This window comes from Bos javanicus, chromosome X, assembly GCF_032452875.1.
Source record: "Bos javanicus breed banteng chromosome X, ARS-OSU_banteng_1.0, whole genome shotgun sequence".
NCBI lineage: Eukaryota > Metazoa > Chordata > Mammalia > Artiodactyla > Bovidae > Bos > Bos javanicus.
The window spans coordinates 142,314,559-142,332,068 of NC_083897.1; the positions used below are offsets into that span (position 1 = coordinate 142,314,559).

At 43.5% G+C, this 17,510-nt stretch overlaps 1 protein-coding gene across 1 annotated transcript; it reads right to left on the minus strand.

Moving 5' to 3' along the window:
• Positions 1-3,711: 3,711 nt before the first annotated feature.
• LOC133242925 (odorant-binding protein-like) lies at positions 3,712-14,295 on the minus strand. The gene is made up of 7 exons (XM_061409139.1): positions 14,148-14,295; positions 13,550-13,689; positions 8,878-8,948; positions 7,027-7,137; positions 5,766-5,867; positions 5,529-5,575; positions 3,712-3,920 (listed from the first exon to the last, which is right to left on the minus strand). Exons 1-6 carry the CDS (start codon positions 14,226-14,228, stop codon positions 5,553-5,555), a joined length of 528 nt encoding a protein of 175 aa, XP_061265123.1. The 5' UTR covers positions 14,229-14,295; the 3' UTR covers positions 3,712-3,920; positions 5,529-5,552.
• Positions 14,296-17,510: the final 3,215 nt, after the last annotated feature.

A 17,510-nucleotide genomic window follows, 5' to 3' on the forward strand; every position in this document is an offset into this window, starting at 1 on the left:
TTTCCTGGTGAAAAGAAAGACTGAAGGGCCTGTTTAGAACCCTGAATCCAGAGACATGTCCAAGAGTCATTAGTCACATACAGGGGAGTGTGGGTTTAAAAGACGGGGTTAAGATCAGCACTGTCCAGTGGACAAGGAAGAAGGGTCTAGAAAGCCCAAGGTCACTGGCCCAGGTGTGTTTAGAAGACACCCTACACCCTGACGACTGATTTCCCTGAGACCTGTGGTGACAAGGAAAGAGAGACATCAAGGTTCAGGTAGACAATTGACAGCCTTTGTCCCTCGGTGATGTCCGACTCTCTGCAACCCTGTGGACTGCAGCCCACCAGACTCCTCTGCTCATGTGATTCTCCAGGCAAGAATACTGGAGTGGGCTGCCATTCCCTTCTTCAAGGGAAGAAGGAATCGAACCTGGGTCTCCTGCACTGCAGGAGGATTCCTTGCCGTTAGAGCCACAGGGAAGCCCAGTTAGACAAACAGGAATGTATATGCATGGAAGGAAGACCTCTGTTTGTTCTCTAGGAATACCCACCTAGAAGCAGAATAACACACAGTAGGAATTCCTCACAAATAGTTACCCAGGTTGTACATTTCAGCATAGCTTCCAAAGGTACCTCATCAGTCTCACTCAGGACAGATTTACAATTTTCCAGTAAATGTCAGAGAAACACTTTGAGGTGGACACAGCCCAAGCAAAGGGTAAGCACTCAATGTGAGCACAGGAGGTAATATCTACACTTTACATCTATACTTTATATCTCAAAGTTTCCTGCTAGAAATCCTCACCGCTCAGAGCTTCCTTTGAGGTTGTATTGCCATTGAGGACCTCTCGAAGCTCTCCAGGTGGAGAGGAAAAGACCCTGATGTTGAGAAAGATTGAGGGCAGGAGGAGAAGAGGACAATAGAGGATGTGTGTTGGTGTGAAGACATTTTACCTGCTCGGAAATGCAGGCAGCTACCACCTAACAGTGAGCTCCATCCCCACCTGAAGGGCTGCCCCTCCTCTCTGCCCAGCCCGTCTACTCAGCACCGTGTATCTGGACAAGAATCAACTCTGACTTACTGAATGTCACCTCTACACTGCCTACATCCATTCTCAGTGGATGGAAACAGTGGAAACAGTGTCAGACTTTATTTTGGGAGGCTCCAAAATCACTGCAGATGCTGGTTGCAGCCATGAAATTAAAAGACGTTTACTCCTTGGAAGGAAAGTTGTGACCAACCTAGACAGCATATTAAAAAGCATGTATACCTGTGATGGATTCATTTTGATATTTGGCAAAACTAATACAATTATGTAAAGTTTAAAAATTAAATAAAATTTAAAAATTAAAAAAAAAAGCAGAGATATTACTTTGCCAACAAAGGTCCATCTAGTTAAGGCTATGGTTTTTCCAGTAGTCATGTATGGATGTGAGAGTTGGACTGTGAAGAAAGCTGAGCGCCAAAGAATTGATGCTTTTGAACTGTGGTGTTGGAGACGACTCTTGAGGGTCCCTTGGACTGCAAGGAGATCCAACCAGTCCATCCTAAAGGACATCAGTCCTGAATATTCAATGGAAGGACTGATGCTGAGGCTGAAATGCCAATACTTTGGCCACCTGATGTGAAGAGCTGACTCATTGGAGAAGACTCTAATGCTGGGAGGGATTGGGGGCAGGATGAAAAGGGGACGACAGAGGATGAGATGGCTGGATGGCATCACTGACTTGATGGAGATGGGTTTCGTTCGACTCCAGGAGTTGGTGACAGACAGGGAGGCCTGGCGTGCTGCAATTCATGGGGTCACAAAGAGTTGGACATGACTGAGTGACTGAACTGAACTGAACTGATACTCTATCTTTCAAGTTTGTGGTAATAATCCATTTTTATTAATATAGTTTTTACAGATACACACAGTCACACAAATACGTATAGATGTGTGTATGTATACATACACACATAATTACAGATGTGTGTATATGATATTTCAGAGTTGTTGACCTGTTCATGCCAGGTCTTGCATTTCAAAGTTTCTTAAGACATTCAGCCCCTTTCTTTACCTTCATTTGTTCTGTATGTATGCTCTCATCCAGTCCAGCATTTCCAGACATTCTGTGAAGACCATAGTCACAATCCAACTGCATACACTGTGCTATACAAATGGGAGAATTTAAACACTGCCTTTGAACTCCATTACTACCAACTAAGCCATGCAAAGATTCATTACTGGCATCTTGAAAATGGTCAGCCAGCCATAGTCCATTTGGAGGCCATGTCTATGCAGGATCTAAAACATTTATTCTGTTACATTACTTCTGTATTATTTTCCCAGCTGTTAGATCAAATATTGGAGCTGTGGCCCCAACCCTTGAAATCAGTTCTATATCATGAAGGGGCTAGTTCTTGTAGACTGCAAATAGCTCGACCACCATGGGGAGCTGACCAGTGTGTTCTGCCCAGGACGGTGGGAATGCCAGTCCTCGGAAATCCTAGCATCCACCGGCGTTGGAAACGTACGAGGTGGGAAGACCATCTTTAAATGCTATGAAGACTCACAACTTCCTGACTGAGCTGTCAATCATCTGGTACCTGTGAACACTGCCCTGGGTCATGTCCTATGAATTGACCAAGGCTCAGGGGCTGCTCCACCTTGGATTCCCAGTGACCCAAAGGTCAAGAAGTATCCATCCTTCAGCTCAACTGCAGAAGTGCTGGTGCTCTCAGAATACACATTTTCCCTCAGTTGTGGCCCATGGCTTCTTACGCTTCCTTTCTATGAAGCTCAGAGACTGGAATTCAGGTTCCCATCCTGTTATGAAAGAGATGCTTTCTAGGGACGTGTTTCTTGACTAGACTGCCCCCTCCCACCGCAGTATGAGAATCAGAACCCTGTCCCATGACCCTTGATTGCTCAGTCCTTTTTCTCCTTCTCCCTTGGACACCTCTAGGGCAACTCTATTCACCCCATCATTGCCTCTGGTGGGACAGCTAACCTCTTCAAGGCATATGTTTCTGGATGGTTAAGTTTAATGTGCATTTTAGTGTGTTAGAAAATGCGGGCTTTTGGAACAAACACACATAAGTTGATTGTAAATTAACCAGGTCATTTAAACCCTCAGAAATCAAACACCACCAGACCGGATGTGATTAGTGACCAGGAGAGATGAGACGGGAAACGGAGTGTGAGTGTGAAGAGAGAAGGATCATGTTGATCAGGAACCAGGAAAGTCGTCCTTGTGTTGTTAATCTCCATTCTGTGCAGAGAAGGACCTGTCTGGTCTCAGGGACTCTTTCCTTCCCACTGATCCAATCGTTAAGAAGTATCAGTCCTTCAGCTCAGTTGCAGAAGAGCTGGTGCTGCCAGAATACACGTTTCCCCGCAGCTGTGGTCCATGGCACCTTACATTTCCTCTCTATGAAGCTCAGAGAGCAGAACACCACCTCCTTCCCCTGTAATGAGCACTCTGCTTTCTAGGGACATCCTTCTTGAGCAGACTGTCTCCTCCCTCCGCAGTAGGAGGTTCATATCCCTGTGCCTTGTCCTGTGATGGTTTTAGACCTTTTTCTCCTTCTTCCCTGGACACCTCTAGCACGTATCCAGTTAATCCTTCTCAGAATTGTCTCTGATAAACACCTATCTTAGGAAATGCATACGTTTCCAGATGGTTAAATTAACTGTGCATATATGTGTGTTTTAAAACAGAGACTTTCAGCAAAGACACAAGTAAATCTGGTCTATATTCAACCAATTTATTTAAACCTGCAGAAATCAAATACCACCACAAAGCATGGGATTAGTGCCAGGAGAGATGAGATGGGAAAGGAGTGTGAGTGTGAAGAGAGAAGGATCATGATAATCAGGAACCAGGAAAGTCATCTTCATGTTGTTGCTCTTGATTCCATGGGGAAGAGGATGTGTCTGGTCTCAGTGACTCTCTCTGTAGGTGAAAAAGCAGAACCAGAGGTTTAGTAGAGTCGACTGTGTGACGGCTGACAGGGGTGAGCCTCACGCAGCCGATATCCAGGGTATAGGAGCTGGTAGGTGATCCAACGTCAGGATCCTGGTGGACCTCACACTCCACATCTCTGTGATGTAGGAGGGGGTCCATGTGGAATTTCCCCAGGATGTACACATGGGGCAACCTGCCCCATTTGGGATGGATTCTAGGAGTACTGATTTCAGAACGCAAGTTCAAGTCTGTGATTGGAATATATGCCTCTAATCACACACGTTTATCTTTTGGGTCTTCAAGAATTATTATTTTTTAACTCTTCTTTACCTGCTGAGCCACAAGAAAAGCCCACGCACACTAGAGTGGATAGCCTATCCCTTCTCCAGCAGATCTTCCTGTCCCTAGAATTGAACCAGGGTCTCCTGCATTGCAGGTTGATTCTTACCAACTGAGCTCTCAGGGAGGCCCACATTGGAGTCTAATTGGTTATTAATGTTGTATGAGTTTTAGGTGTTCATCATGTGAAGTTTCTGCATACATATAGCTATTCTTTTTCAGATGATTTTCCCAATTAGGTTTTTTCAGAGTATTGCATATACCTCCCTGTACTATACTGGAGGAGTTTTTGGTCTTTCCATCCTGCATATAATAGTTTGCATTTGATACCTCAAACTCCCAATCCTTCTCTTGCCCTACCCTTCCCCCTTAGTAACCACGAGTGTTTTCTCTGTGTCTGTGCATCTCTTCTGTGTTGCAAATATGATCCTTTGCGTCACAGTTTAGGTTCCCCATATAAGTGATATCACACGGTATTTGTCTTTCTTTCTGACTGACTTCCCTTAGTATGACAGTCTCTTAGGCTGATGTATGTTGCTGCAAATGGCATGATTTCATTCTTTCAGTGGCTGAGTAATATTACATGGAATATATGTACCACACCTTTCTTTTCATATTCACCTGGAAGCAATGGTTTTCCTTTGCTGTTTTTCTTTCATTTTTCTTTCTCCACAGAAAATTACAAGCCACACTTTAGCCTTATCATTGTTGTTTTCTGAGGCTGTCTTAGTTGAGAAAGTTTAAAGATCTCACTTGGAGAAAATCACCTTCTGAATGGGAATGTAATTCAAATGCATGTTTCAGACAGTGAAGTTGGAAAGACTTTACAGGTTCTGTCAGAATCATGTGAGATTACACACAGGTGTTTCAGAAAACGTGAGCTCTTTAATTTCAGTTCTTCTGAAGGAGGGATGTGTGTGGACAACCATGAGGTCAGGCCTGACACTAATACTAATTAGTTTTCACCAGCTCGTGGCCATTCCTGCTTCTCTCTGATGACCCTGGTATGCAAGCTTCCTGCAGGTGAAGGCTTTCCCACCAAAGCTGCTCAGCATGAATCAACCAACTCCTTTGTGATTTAATATGACTCAGGAGAAGAGAAATTACCTAATGTAAGAGAAATGTCTCTAGTGATAGAATGTAAGCTATTGGGACCAAAAGAGTGTTACCTACAAAATTTGGCAGGTATGAAATCACCAAGTGTAGTTGGTGATTTATTTGATGAAACAGCACAAATAACAGATTATGCTTACTTACAATTAGGGTGTTTCGAAGTTATTTTCATGCCACAGCAAGACATTTATCTGGGGGGAAAAAAAGAAATAATCCACCAATTAATACCATTCCCTAAATTTTGCAAGTGATTTTTTTTTATTTAGAGATTATATAAATGATTACTTATGGAAGAACATAGTCAGTAACTTGATTTGTTTCCTGACAGTATATTTACATATGAGGTGAAAGGTATGTTCAGAAAAAATATACTTCCATTACCAGGTGCGGTTAAATCCTTAATGTTTTCTTCTGAAATCTTCCGACTTAGAGCCTCCTTCTTGAATATCTCTAAGTATTCCTCATCAACTTCATTTTCTTTGCCTGAATATCAACATGCAAGAGGTAGAAATTTGCGTGTTAAAAGTCCTAAAAATGTCTTCATACAGAATGAAAACAATGTGCCTATCAGATTCCACTTGGAATAGTTTAAGAAGTCTCAGTTACCATTTCCCATGACACAGATGTCTGCTGTCTCTCTGAAAAATTAATCCCTATCCAGCTCTGTAACTAGTCCTCCCCTCCCCCAGCATCAGGAACAGGACCTCAAAGACTCATAGGGCTCCATGAATTTGGGGCTCCTTCTGTCATGGTAAGGAACCAACTTGCTCCTTGACCAACTTCCTAGTGTCTGTAGCTACCACTCAGGTCTTGTTCTGAATCCAAACAAAGAGGAAACAGGGTTCTCCCCTGACAGACATATTTACTACATCACACAAAGTCGTGGGAGATGATTTATTCTTTAATACTGCAGCATTCTATCCAGTACGTTTTCTGATATAGACACCTGATAGCCCTTTGGTTCACACACCACTTCGGCTCCTTTGTGGTTATTTGAGATTATGTCAGTGTGGACAAGATACTGTATTTGGATAATTGAACAGGATAAAGATTAATTTTAAAAGGTTTTATTGAGACGAGGAGGGAATGGAAAGTGATTGCCATGAAAATGTTCGATAATTGGATAGTGGTGATGGATGCACCCCTTTGTGAATATACTGAAAAACTACTTAAAACTGTACACTTAAAAGGGTGAATTTTGTGACATGTAAATGATACCTCAATATCAAAATACTGTCATTAAAAAACACAACATTAAAAAAATAGAAGTAAAAAATAAAAAGGTTATATTCCAAGGCTTAGAGTACACGGGGGAACTTGTGTAAAATAAAGCCTCTGAGGTCAGACTCGTTACAGTCACAACTTGCAATTAGTTGACATGTTAAAAACAACTTCTAGTAGCAATCAATTTTTTTAGTTTCAACAGGTAGGAACTATTTGGAAATGTTTGATGATGTGACATCCGCACCGTATGACCTGTTTCTTGGTAGATTACCTTCCCGGATCCTTAACTGTGAAAGATGTAGGTCTTATACACTGAATACTGAATATTGTCAGCACCTCCTGAGATTCTGAATGCAAGTCCTGACAGCGGTCCTGCTGCGTGACAATGGCAGTGGGAATTATGGGATGTCATACCCACCGAATAGTAGAATCTGTTGCATCTTCTTGCTTGTTTCATCCAAGTTGACATTGATTGCTACCAGAGCTTTTTCGGAAACATGAATAAATTCAATTTGATTTGTACCATTATCTGTGAGAGAGAGAAAAGTCAGATATGCACAACGGCATTAATTTATTGTCATTTAGATGTATTGTCGCCTATTTCAGGCATTAGCAACAGTCCGTGCTCTATCGATTGTGTGTCAGTTCGAGGGTGCTCTGAACAGTACCATTCTTACGACAACAGGAGAGCAGGCAGTATATTTCCTCATCCGCACCTAATCCTACAGTTAACCAGTGACTTCTTGCTATCTTGTAGGATGCTTTCTAGAACATGACGTGTAACGGACCTAGCAGCTTTTTTAAATGTCTTCGGTTGGTTTGTTTATTTTTGGCTTTCCTGGGCCTCTGCTGCTGCGCGGGCTTTCTCTGATAGCAGCAAGCAGGGCCTACTCTCTAGCTGCAGCGCACAGCCTTCTCCTTGCGGGGGCTTCCCTTGTCGCGGACCATGGGCTCTAGGGCTCGTAGGCTTCAGTAGCTGTGGGTTGGGGTCAGTATTCCCAACCCCCAGGATTTAGACCACAGGATCTGTATTTGTGGTACACGGCATTCATTGCCCCAAGTCATGTGGATCTACCCGGACCAAGCATCCAACCTGTCTCCCCTGCACTGGCACGTGGATTCTTCACCACGGCATCACCAGGGAAGTTCCCAACAGCTTTTTAAACAGCATGTGCATATTATCGAAACCTGGTTCAAAATGTCTTTGTATTTCTATTTCCCAGCCATGAAATTGATTTCTCCTGACCAAAATCAATTTACCATTCCTAACCTTGTGTTCCTGCATGATTATGTTGGACCAGGCAACCTTCTGAACACTATTTTAATTGATATGTTTTCTCTGCCCCTCAGTCTGGGGTATGACAGAGCCCACAGCCTTGTGTGTTGGTGTGAAGACAGTTTACCTGCTGGGAAATGCAGGCAGTGACCACCTAGCGGTGAGCTCCGTCCCCACCTGAAGGGCCGCCCCTCCTCTCTGCACTGCCCAGCTACTTAGTGCTATGTATCTGGACAAGAAGCAACTGTGACCTACTGCGTGTCACCTCTACACTGTCTACATCCATTCTCTCTTTCCTGGCATCCACCACACCTTCCCGCAAACACTCAGCAGGATCAGAAGAAAAACCGCCCGCCTGTGTTCCCGAAACATGGAAACAGCACTGCTCAGTTTATAAACACTCTCGCTAGGCTACTTGAGAAAGAGAAAATGAGTAGCTGAAGCTGCTTTATAGTCTCATAGCCCCAGCAAGGTGTATGCAGCTGGCCCAAGGCCGCAGTGAGTCTATGAGGCTTGGGTAACACTGGGACCATTGAAGTCAGATTATGCATGTCCTCAGATTGCTCATGGGCTTCCCAGGTGGCCCGAGTGGTAAAGAACCTGGCTGGAGACAAGAGAGGCAAGTTCGATCCCTGGGTGGGGAAGATCCCCTGGAAGAGGAAATGGCAACCCTCTTCAGTACGATTGCCTGTAGAATCCCATGGACGGAGGAGCCTGTTGGGCTACAGTCCAGGGGGTCACAAAGAGTTGGGCATGACTCAGAGACGAAGCCACAACAGCAACAGGTCCCTCATCATTGTGAGGGGGCTGTCCAAGTTCTGAGATTGGACACTGTGTTCAGGACAAATCAGGTGCTCAGAAGATTTAGGACCAGCGCCTGGTGCAACTTGTAATCGTGAGTAAACCTAGAATTCAGGTATATGGAGTTCCTGGGGGAAGTTAAACCAAGATTTCGGCCAAACGTTTGCTTACCACTGAAATACTTATACTTACATTCATATGTGTAAGTATAAGGTCCTTTCCATACTCCACAAATGAATACTGGTCTCCACACGTGCCAGTTGCTTAAAAACAAAAGATATTTAAGTTGGTGGATGAAACTGATAAAAATGTGACAAGTCCTTCGTTTCACCCTTCTAATGCCCCGTGTCACGTATCATGTTTGTGTCTCTGAACAGTATGACATTCACCAGAGAAGAAATACGTGTATCATCAAGTAAGTATCCAATGACAAGTCTGTCATGTCAACGCATTAAATCTGAGCATAGTTCCAAAGATGAACTCCAAATACAAACTCAGTCATGTTTACAAACAAACACGGAGAGACCCAGAATTTTAGGAAGGAAGAAAAAAAGTTAACACCTTGCCTTTAATCCTTTCCTTGAACCTGAGCAGCACAGCTACCTAGACAGACCTTAGGTGAGTGGCAACCCTGGCCGTGTATTCTTTGATGATATAATAGCCCAAAAGTACAAGAAATTGGAGAAAAGATTTCTAAATTTTATCAGAAACAGACTCTGCTTGTATAAAAACGGCAGAAGAGGACTTCTGTGGTGGTCCAGTGGATATGAATCCGCCGGCCAATACAGAGGACACAGCTTGACCCTGGTCAGGGAGAATCCCATGTGCTGCAGGACAGACTAGGCCTTTGGCAGCACAGCTGTTGAAGCCAGCTTGCCTAGGCCTGTGTTCCCCCACCAGCGATCCTGATGCAGTGAACAATTTGCTTATCACAATAGGAGAATAGCCCCCACTCAAAGCAACAAACACCCAGCACAACTAAAATAATTTAAAATAAATGAATAAAACAGCTCAAGAAGAATTAACACGAAAGGACGTCTGTGTGTACAGACATATTATACACACCTGTGTGTACAGACCCATTATACACACACAGACATACCAAGTCCATATGACATTTCACATAGTAAATGATAGTCAAATATCTGATAATTATGTGCATATCACCTGTATAACAAAGAACTTTGTGGCCTTATATATCTCTTTCTACACGTACGTGAGAAAAATACATATATTTGGCACATATGAAACATGCACACCAAACAAATATTCAAACGGAAAGAACCCAAAAAGGATTGGATAAGTTACTGAAGAAACTGAGCGCTTACAAAAGACCCTGATGCTGGGAAAGATTTAGGGCAGGAAGAGAAGGGGGCCACAGAGGATGAGATGGTTGGATGGCATCACCGACTCAATGGACAGGAGTTTGAGCAAGCTCCAGGAGATGGTGATGGACAGGAAAGCCTGGCCTGCTGCAGTTCATGGGGTCACAAAGAGTTGGATACAAATGAGCACTGAACTGAACTGAACTGATGAAAGAAATGAAAGATGACATAAACAGATGGAGAGACATTCCATGTTCCTGGGTAGGAAGAATCAATATTGTGAAATTGACTATACAACCAAACACAATCTACAGATTCAAAGTGATGCCTATCAAATTACCAATGGCATTTGTCACAGAACTAGAACAAAAAAGTTCACAATTCAGGTGGAAACACAAAAGACCCCAAATACCCAAAGCAGTCTTGAGAAAGAAGAGTGGAGCCGGAGGAATCAAGCTTCCTGACTTCAGATTACATTATAAAGATACAGTCATCAAGACAGTATGACACTGGCACAGAAAGAGTAATACAGACCAATGGAAGAAGATAGAGAACCCAGAAATAAACCCATGCACCTATGGGTACCTTATTATTGGCAAAGCAGGCAGTAATATACAACGGGACAATCAGACTCTTCAGTAAATGGTGCTGGGAAAACTCGACAACTACAGGTAAAAGAATGAAGTTAGAACACTTCCTCGGAGAAGGCAATGGCACCCCACTCCAGTGTTCTTGCCTGGAGAATCCCAGGGATGGGGGAGCCTGGTGGGCTGCCGTCTATGAGTCACACAGAGTCGGACACGACTGAGGCGACTTCGCAGCAGCAGCAGCAGCAGAACACTTCCTAACACCATACACAAAGATCAACTCAAAATGGATCAAAGACCTAAATGTAAGACCAGAAATTATAAACCTTAGAGGAAAACATAGGCAGAACACTCGATGACATAAAGCAGGATCCTCTATGACTCACCTCCTAGAGTAATGGAAATAAGAGCAAAACTAAACAAGTGGGACCTGTTTAAACTTAAAAGCTTTTGCACAGCAAAGGAAACTATAAGCAAGGTGAAAAGACAACCCTCAGAATGGGAGAAAATAATAGCAAATGAAACAACGGACAAAGGATTAACTTGCAAAAACTACAAGCAGCTCATACAAGTCAACACCAGAAAAACACACAACCCAATCAAATGGTAAAAGACCTAAGTAGACATTTCTCCAAAGAAAACATCCAGATGGCTGACAAACACTTGAAAAGATGCTCAACATCGCTCATTATTAGAGAAATTCAAATCAAACCTACAATGAAATATCACCTCACATGAGGTCAAATAACAACCAGAATGGCCATCATCAAAATGTCTACAAACAATAAATGCAGGAGAGGGTGTAGAATGCAGAAAAGGGAATGTTCTTGCACTGTTGGTGGGAATGTAAATTGATACAGCCTCTATGAAAGACAGGATGGAGATTCCTTAAAAAACTAGGAATAAAACCCACATATGACGCAGTAATCCCACTCCTAGGCATATATGCTGAGGGAACCAAAATTGAAAAAGACACATGTACCCCATTGTTCACTGCAGCACTGTTTACAATAGCTAGAACATGGAATGGCACCCCACTCCAGTACTCCTGCCTGGAAAATCCCATGGATGGAGGAGACTGGAAGGCTGCAGTCCATGGGGTCGCTGAGGGTCAGACACGACTGGGCGACTTCACTTTCACTTTTCACTTTCCTGCATTGGAGAAGGAAATGGCAACCCACTCCAGTGTTCTTGCCTGGAGAATCCCAGGGACGGGGGAGCCTGGTGGGCTGCCATCTACGGGGTCACACAGAGTCAGACACGACTGAAGCGACTTAGCAGCAGCAGCAGCAGAACATGGAAGCAACCCAGATGCCCATTGACAAATGAATGGATGAAGACGTTGTGGTACATATACACAATTGGAATGTTACTCAGCCATAAAAATGAACGTCTTTGAGTCCGTTCTAATGACGTGGATGAACCTAGAGCCTATTATACAGAGTGAAGTAAGTCAGAAAGAAAAAGATAAATATCATATTCTAACACATATATATAGAATCTAGAAAAGTGGTACTGAAGAATTTATTTACAGGTAGCAATGGAGAAGTGGACATAGAGAACAGACTTATGGTCATGGGGAGAGGAGAGGAGAGGGTGAGATGTAAGGAAAGAGTGACATGGCAACTTCCATCAGCATATGTAAAATAGAGAGCCAAGAGGAATTGGCTGTTTGGCTCAAGAAACTCAAACAGGGGCTCTGTATCAACCTAGAGGGGATGGGGAGGGAGATGGGAGGGAGTTTCAAAAGGGAGGGGATATATGTAAACCTATGGCTGATTCATGTTGAGGTTTGACAGAAAACAACTTTCTATAAAGCAATTATCCTTCAGTTAAAAAGTAATTTAAAAAAAAAATAAAGAATACTGAAATGGGTTGCGATTTCCCTCCTCAAGGGAGTCTTCCTGACACAGGGATCTAACCCATATCTCCTGCATTGGCAAGCAGAATTTTTTTTTTTTTTAACCAATGAGCCATCTAGGAAGCCCCAACTGTATCTCATGTGTGACAAATAATGAATTATAGATCTATTTATATACCAGTCTTTCATTGCATAACCCTCTCAGTTCTTTTATTTTTCTGTTTATTTTTATGCATGCAGGCTGCATGTCTTCAGTCATGCCCGACCCTTTGCAACCCTATGGACTGTAGCCTACCAGGCACCTCTTTCCATGGGCTTTCCTAGGCAAGAATATTGAAGTAGGTTGCCATCCCCTCCTCCAGGGGATCTTCCCGACCCAGGGATCAATCCTGCACCTCTCATATCTTTTGTATGGACAGGTGGATTCTTTACCTCTAGCAGTACCTGTGAAGGCTAATTTTTTAATTATACTGCAGAATAATTGATTAAGGATGTTTTGTTAGTGTCAGATGTGAGGACAGTGTTTCTGTCACACATATACACGTATCTGTTGTTTTCTTAAATTCTTTTCCCATTTACATTATGACAGAATGCTGCTGCTAAGTCACTTGAGTTGTGTCCGACTCTGTGCGACCCCATAGACCAATATTGAGCTGCATTTCCTGTGCTGTATAATAATTCCTTGCTTACAAATATGTTTATTCCTCAATACACATCCACGTTGTTAGCGAAGTGTTTGCAGTATAATCCTCCCTGAGTGGTCCTTGGGGCAGCGAGGCTTTGGTACACCCAGTGCCCCACGGGCAGAGCTCACTGTGTGATCTCCCTCCGCCCTCAGCTTCTGCGCTCAGTGGGAACCGTCTCTTACAGACTCCGCAGGAAGGGTCAAGTCCCTGCGGGGACTGTGGGTTCCAGGACATCACCTGGAGGCTCTCAGGGGAGCTGCCCACCAGCTCAGAGACCCCGCTCACCCCCACAGCTCAGGAGGTCCTGCTCTCAACATCACCCAGAGAGCTCCCTGCAGACGGGGAAGCCACACCCTCCCTCAGCCTTGGGTTTGTGTGTGTTCTTTGCAGGTTATTTTTACTTACCAGTCATAAACGTAGAACATTATTATGAAGCATTTCCCGCAAAACACAATATAAAGCCTGTGAGGTATGACGAAGGCTTTCTGACCGGCCGTCGCTAGGCCATTGGATGCAATGTACGTGGTGCTCCACTGTCCTGAAAGCTAACAAGAAAATTCACCTTGGAGCCTTTCCTCCTTGTCTTTTTATTTCATCCAGACTCCTCCCTCTTGAGTTTCCCACCCTTTGTGCAAATCAGCAGACAGTATCTAACTTGACTGAATAACACAGAATGTATAAAATAAGGTAAAAACTGAAATCAGGGTGAAAGAAGGAATTGAGACATTTGAGAGATAGCTTAAGCTCTGATGTCAAATGCAAGACCTCAAATCCAACAGTCGTTTTCTGATCCTCTTTCTCTGTTACAAGAGCAGTAAAAAATGTACGAGTCAATTAATAAACAGCAGAGAGCAGAGACCAAACAGAACAGGTATAGAGCCAGTGAATGGAGCAGTGTTGCATGGGAGGCACACGACTTGCTTATGGATGAACATAACAAACCCAGAGAAAGGGCACACACACACACACATGACCTCCTCCCAGATCAGACCATCCCTGCTACCTTTGAGGCACTTTCCGCAGTATCCTCTTCTTGAGCAGCACAAACCAGACCAAGGAGAAGAGTCAGGAACACAACCTTCATCTTGTGTCTCTTGTGGACTTTCTTCTGTTGAGGCTGAGGGTGTCCCAGTGGTTGGAGAGGGTGAGAATTGGTGTCACTTTTTATACGATCGTCACGTTGGCTTGACGTCATGAACCAATAATTGTTCCTCCTAAGCCCAGGGTTACACAGAAGTCATCTTCAATATTCTCCTTGGTAGGGATGACCTTCAACGACATTTTGTAATTTTAATCATGCATATTGCTTTAGGAGAAGGTTGAGTGAATCTGGACATTTGACCTTTAGAGTGAGTGAGAAATCACAATACACTTCCCATATTTCAGGTCAGGAGGATGTATTTTCCTTTCTATTCTGAGATCCAAAATGGGATAAAGTGTCCAGGACACACATCCCCTACTGCTGTATTGCTTCCTAATGTTTCCTTAACACTGAGCAAGTGGTTTAAAGTTTATTTTCTTAAAGTAAAACTGAGTGTGTGGTTTCATGAAGTTAAATTATTTCCTAAGAGAACCTTAGAAAGACTCCTACTTCTCTGAAGTGAGGAGGACATCAGCACAAAGTTAATCACCCCCTCCTGCCCCACAGTGGGTTCTGTCCTCCTTGTAACCAAGAGGATGATCTGAGCACTGCCCCTTATGTGCTCTCAAAGGGTATGTCAGCAAAGCATTTTCATCTCTCTCTTCCCAGACACGCCTTAATCCATCATATGTGTAATGTATCATTCACTCATTGACTCAGTTATTTCTCAGGCAAGTGAGAATGCAAGACAGAAGTTCTTGTGATATCTAGGATTTTTTTAAATTTTATTTTATTTTTTAACTTTACAATATTGTTTTGGTTTTGCCATATATCAAAATGAATCCGTCACAGGCATACGTGTGTTCCCCATCCTGAACCCTCCTCCCTCCTCCCTCCCCATACCATCCCTCTGGGTCATCCCAGTGCGCCAGCCGCAAGCATCCAGTATCGTGCATCGAACCTGGACTGGCGACTCATTTCATATATGATATTATACATGTTTCAATGCCATTCTCCCAAATCATCCCACCCTCTCCCTTAAAGAAGAAAAATATTTTGCAAATTCTAAATTCCTAGTTATTTTCAAGGTTACTCAAACAGTCAAAGAACCTGTTCTTACTCATTTTCTCAAGCAGGGATCTTAGTTCCCTGACCAGGGATTGAACCAGCAGCCCCTGCAGTGGAAGTATGGTGTCTTCACCCCGAGACCACCAGGGCAGTCCTGATTCAGGGTGTTTCCTTGGGGTTTTGTTCCTGATGAGCAAATTTGGGCAGCCATGTGAATAACAGGACCATTTCTGGGTGAAAAGAAAGACCAAAGGACCTGTGAAGGACACTGAATCCAGAGCCATGTCCAAGGTTCATCCAGGCACACTCATGGGAGTGCGGATTCAAAAGTAGGGGTCCTGGTCAGCTCTGTCCAGTAGACAAAGAAGAAGGATCTAGAAGGCTGGGGACACTGGCCCAGGAGTTTCTAGAAGATACCCAGCACCCTGACACTGACCGATTGTCCCTGAGGCCTGTGACACCAGGGAAAGACAGTCATCAAAGGTTCAGACAAGTGACAGTGTTTCTCATCAGCTGTGTCCGACTCTTTGCAACACCATGGACAGTCTTCCACCAGGCTCTTCTCCTTGGGACTCTCCAGGCAAGAATACTGGAGCGGGGAGTCATTCCCTTCTCCAGGGGATCTTCCCAACCCAGGGATCTAACCTGGGTCTTCTGCATTGCAGTCGAATTCTTTCCCATCTGAGCCACCAGGAAAGCCCCGATAGACAAACAGGATTGTATAAGGACAGAAGGAAGACATCCATCGTGTTCTCTAGGGAGTGCCAACTTAGAAGCAGGAAACACATAGCAGAGGTTCCCCTGAAATGGTTACAAGGTTGGACATTTCAGCATAGCTTCCAAGGGTCCCCCATTAGGCGAAGGACAGAGTCATCATGTTTTCCACTAAATATCAGGGAAACACTTTGAGGTTCACAGAGTCCAATAAAAGACAGGTCAGCACTCAATATGAACAGAGGAGATAACATCTATACTTTAGCTCAACATTTCCTGCTAGAAATTCTCACCACTCGGAGCTTCCTTTGAGCTCCTTTTGCCATTGCGAACCTCCCGAACCTCTCCAGGTAGACAGGAACAGAGAGATGTGAATAAAAAGAAAAATGACAAATCCATGACCTTCCTAATACTTTGGAAAATTTTCGGCTTCCAGGTTGACGTGGACAGGAGGAAATTTCCTGCACATGTCAGAGAGGACCGGTCCCATAGAGAAAGGTCCCATTGTACCTCGCCACTGGACACCTTTGTTTCTATGCTCCAGTACTGGTATTTATGGGTCAGTGTCTGTTTTCTTTGCATCATGCATGTTAGTTTTACTGAATGATGGACAGTTAATTCCTCTGTGGAAATTTCAGTCCGTCAGCCTCTTGACTCATTCCTGATCCAAGTGTTATTAATATCCATTTATAGAGATTCAAGTTATCCACCCTCCAACCTATGTAATAAAGGGTGAGTCTTAACTAGTGTTAGGTTGGAAACAAGAGCCAATACAAGCAGTAAATCTGAGACCCAGCCTTCTTAAGGTGTGTGCACGGAGTGAAGGAAGCGTTTCGTTCTCTGCACAAGGTCTTGATTTCTCCTTTGTCTGACAGGAACAGACTGGAGAATCAGTTCAGTACCACGTGCTGCAAATGTTTACCTACATGGGCATCATTAAGAACGTGTGTTCTGTAAGATTCCTCATGTCCCACTTTGTCCTAAATTCAGTAAATACAGATTTACTGCCCCAAAAGAGCCCAAGCCTCAGAATTCAGCAGGAAGCAGAGCGACTCAGTACTTTGTCCAGTGAGCAATCTTTCCATGAAAGGAGTCAGATACAGATGAACAGAAGCTAAGAAACAGTTTCCAAAGTTGTAGGGTGAAGAATAAAAATGGTGGAAACTTTGAGTGAGTTTGGATCTTGTTTTGGAAAGAAGGAATATTTCCATAGAGAAGGTTTTGAGTGATGCTCTGACTATAGTTAGAAGAGAGAGTTTAGTGTGTATCTGTGAGAAGACCACAACACGACTCAAACACACAAAGTATACACGTGTTTTGAAAGTTCACCTTGGTTGGTTGTATCTATCAAAATTCTACAAGTTTGTTCACTTTTTAAAAAGTTTTGTATAGGTACCATTTTTAGGTTGTTTATTGAATTTGTGGCAATTTTGCTTCTGTTTTATCTTTTGTTTTTCTGCCTCTGAGGCATGTGTGATTTTAGCTCTCCAGCTTCTGTGCAGA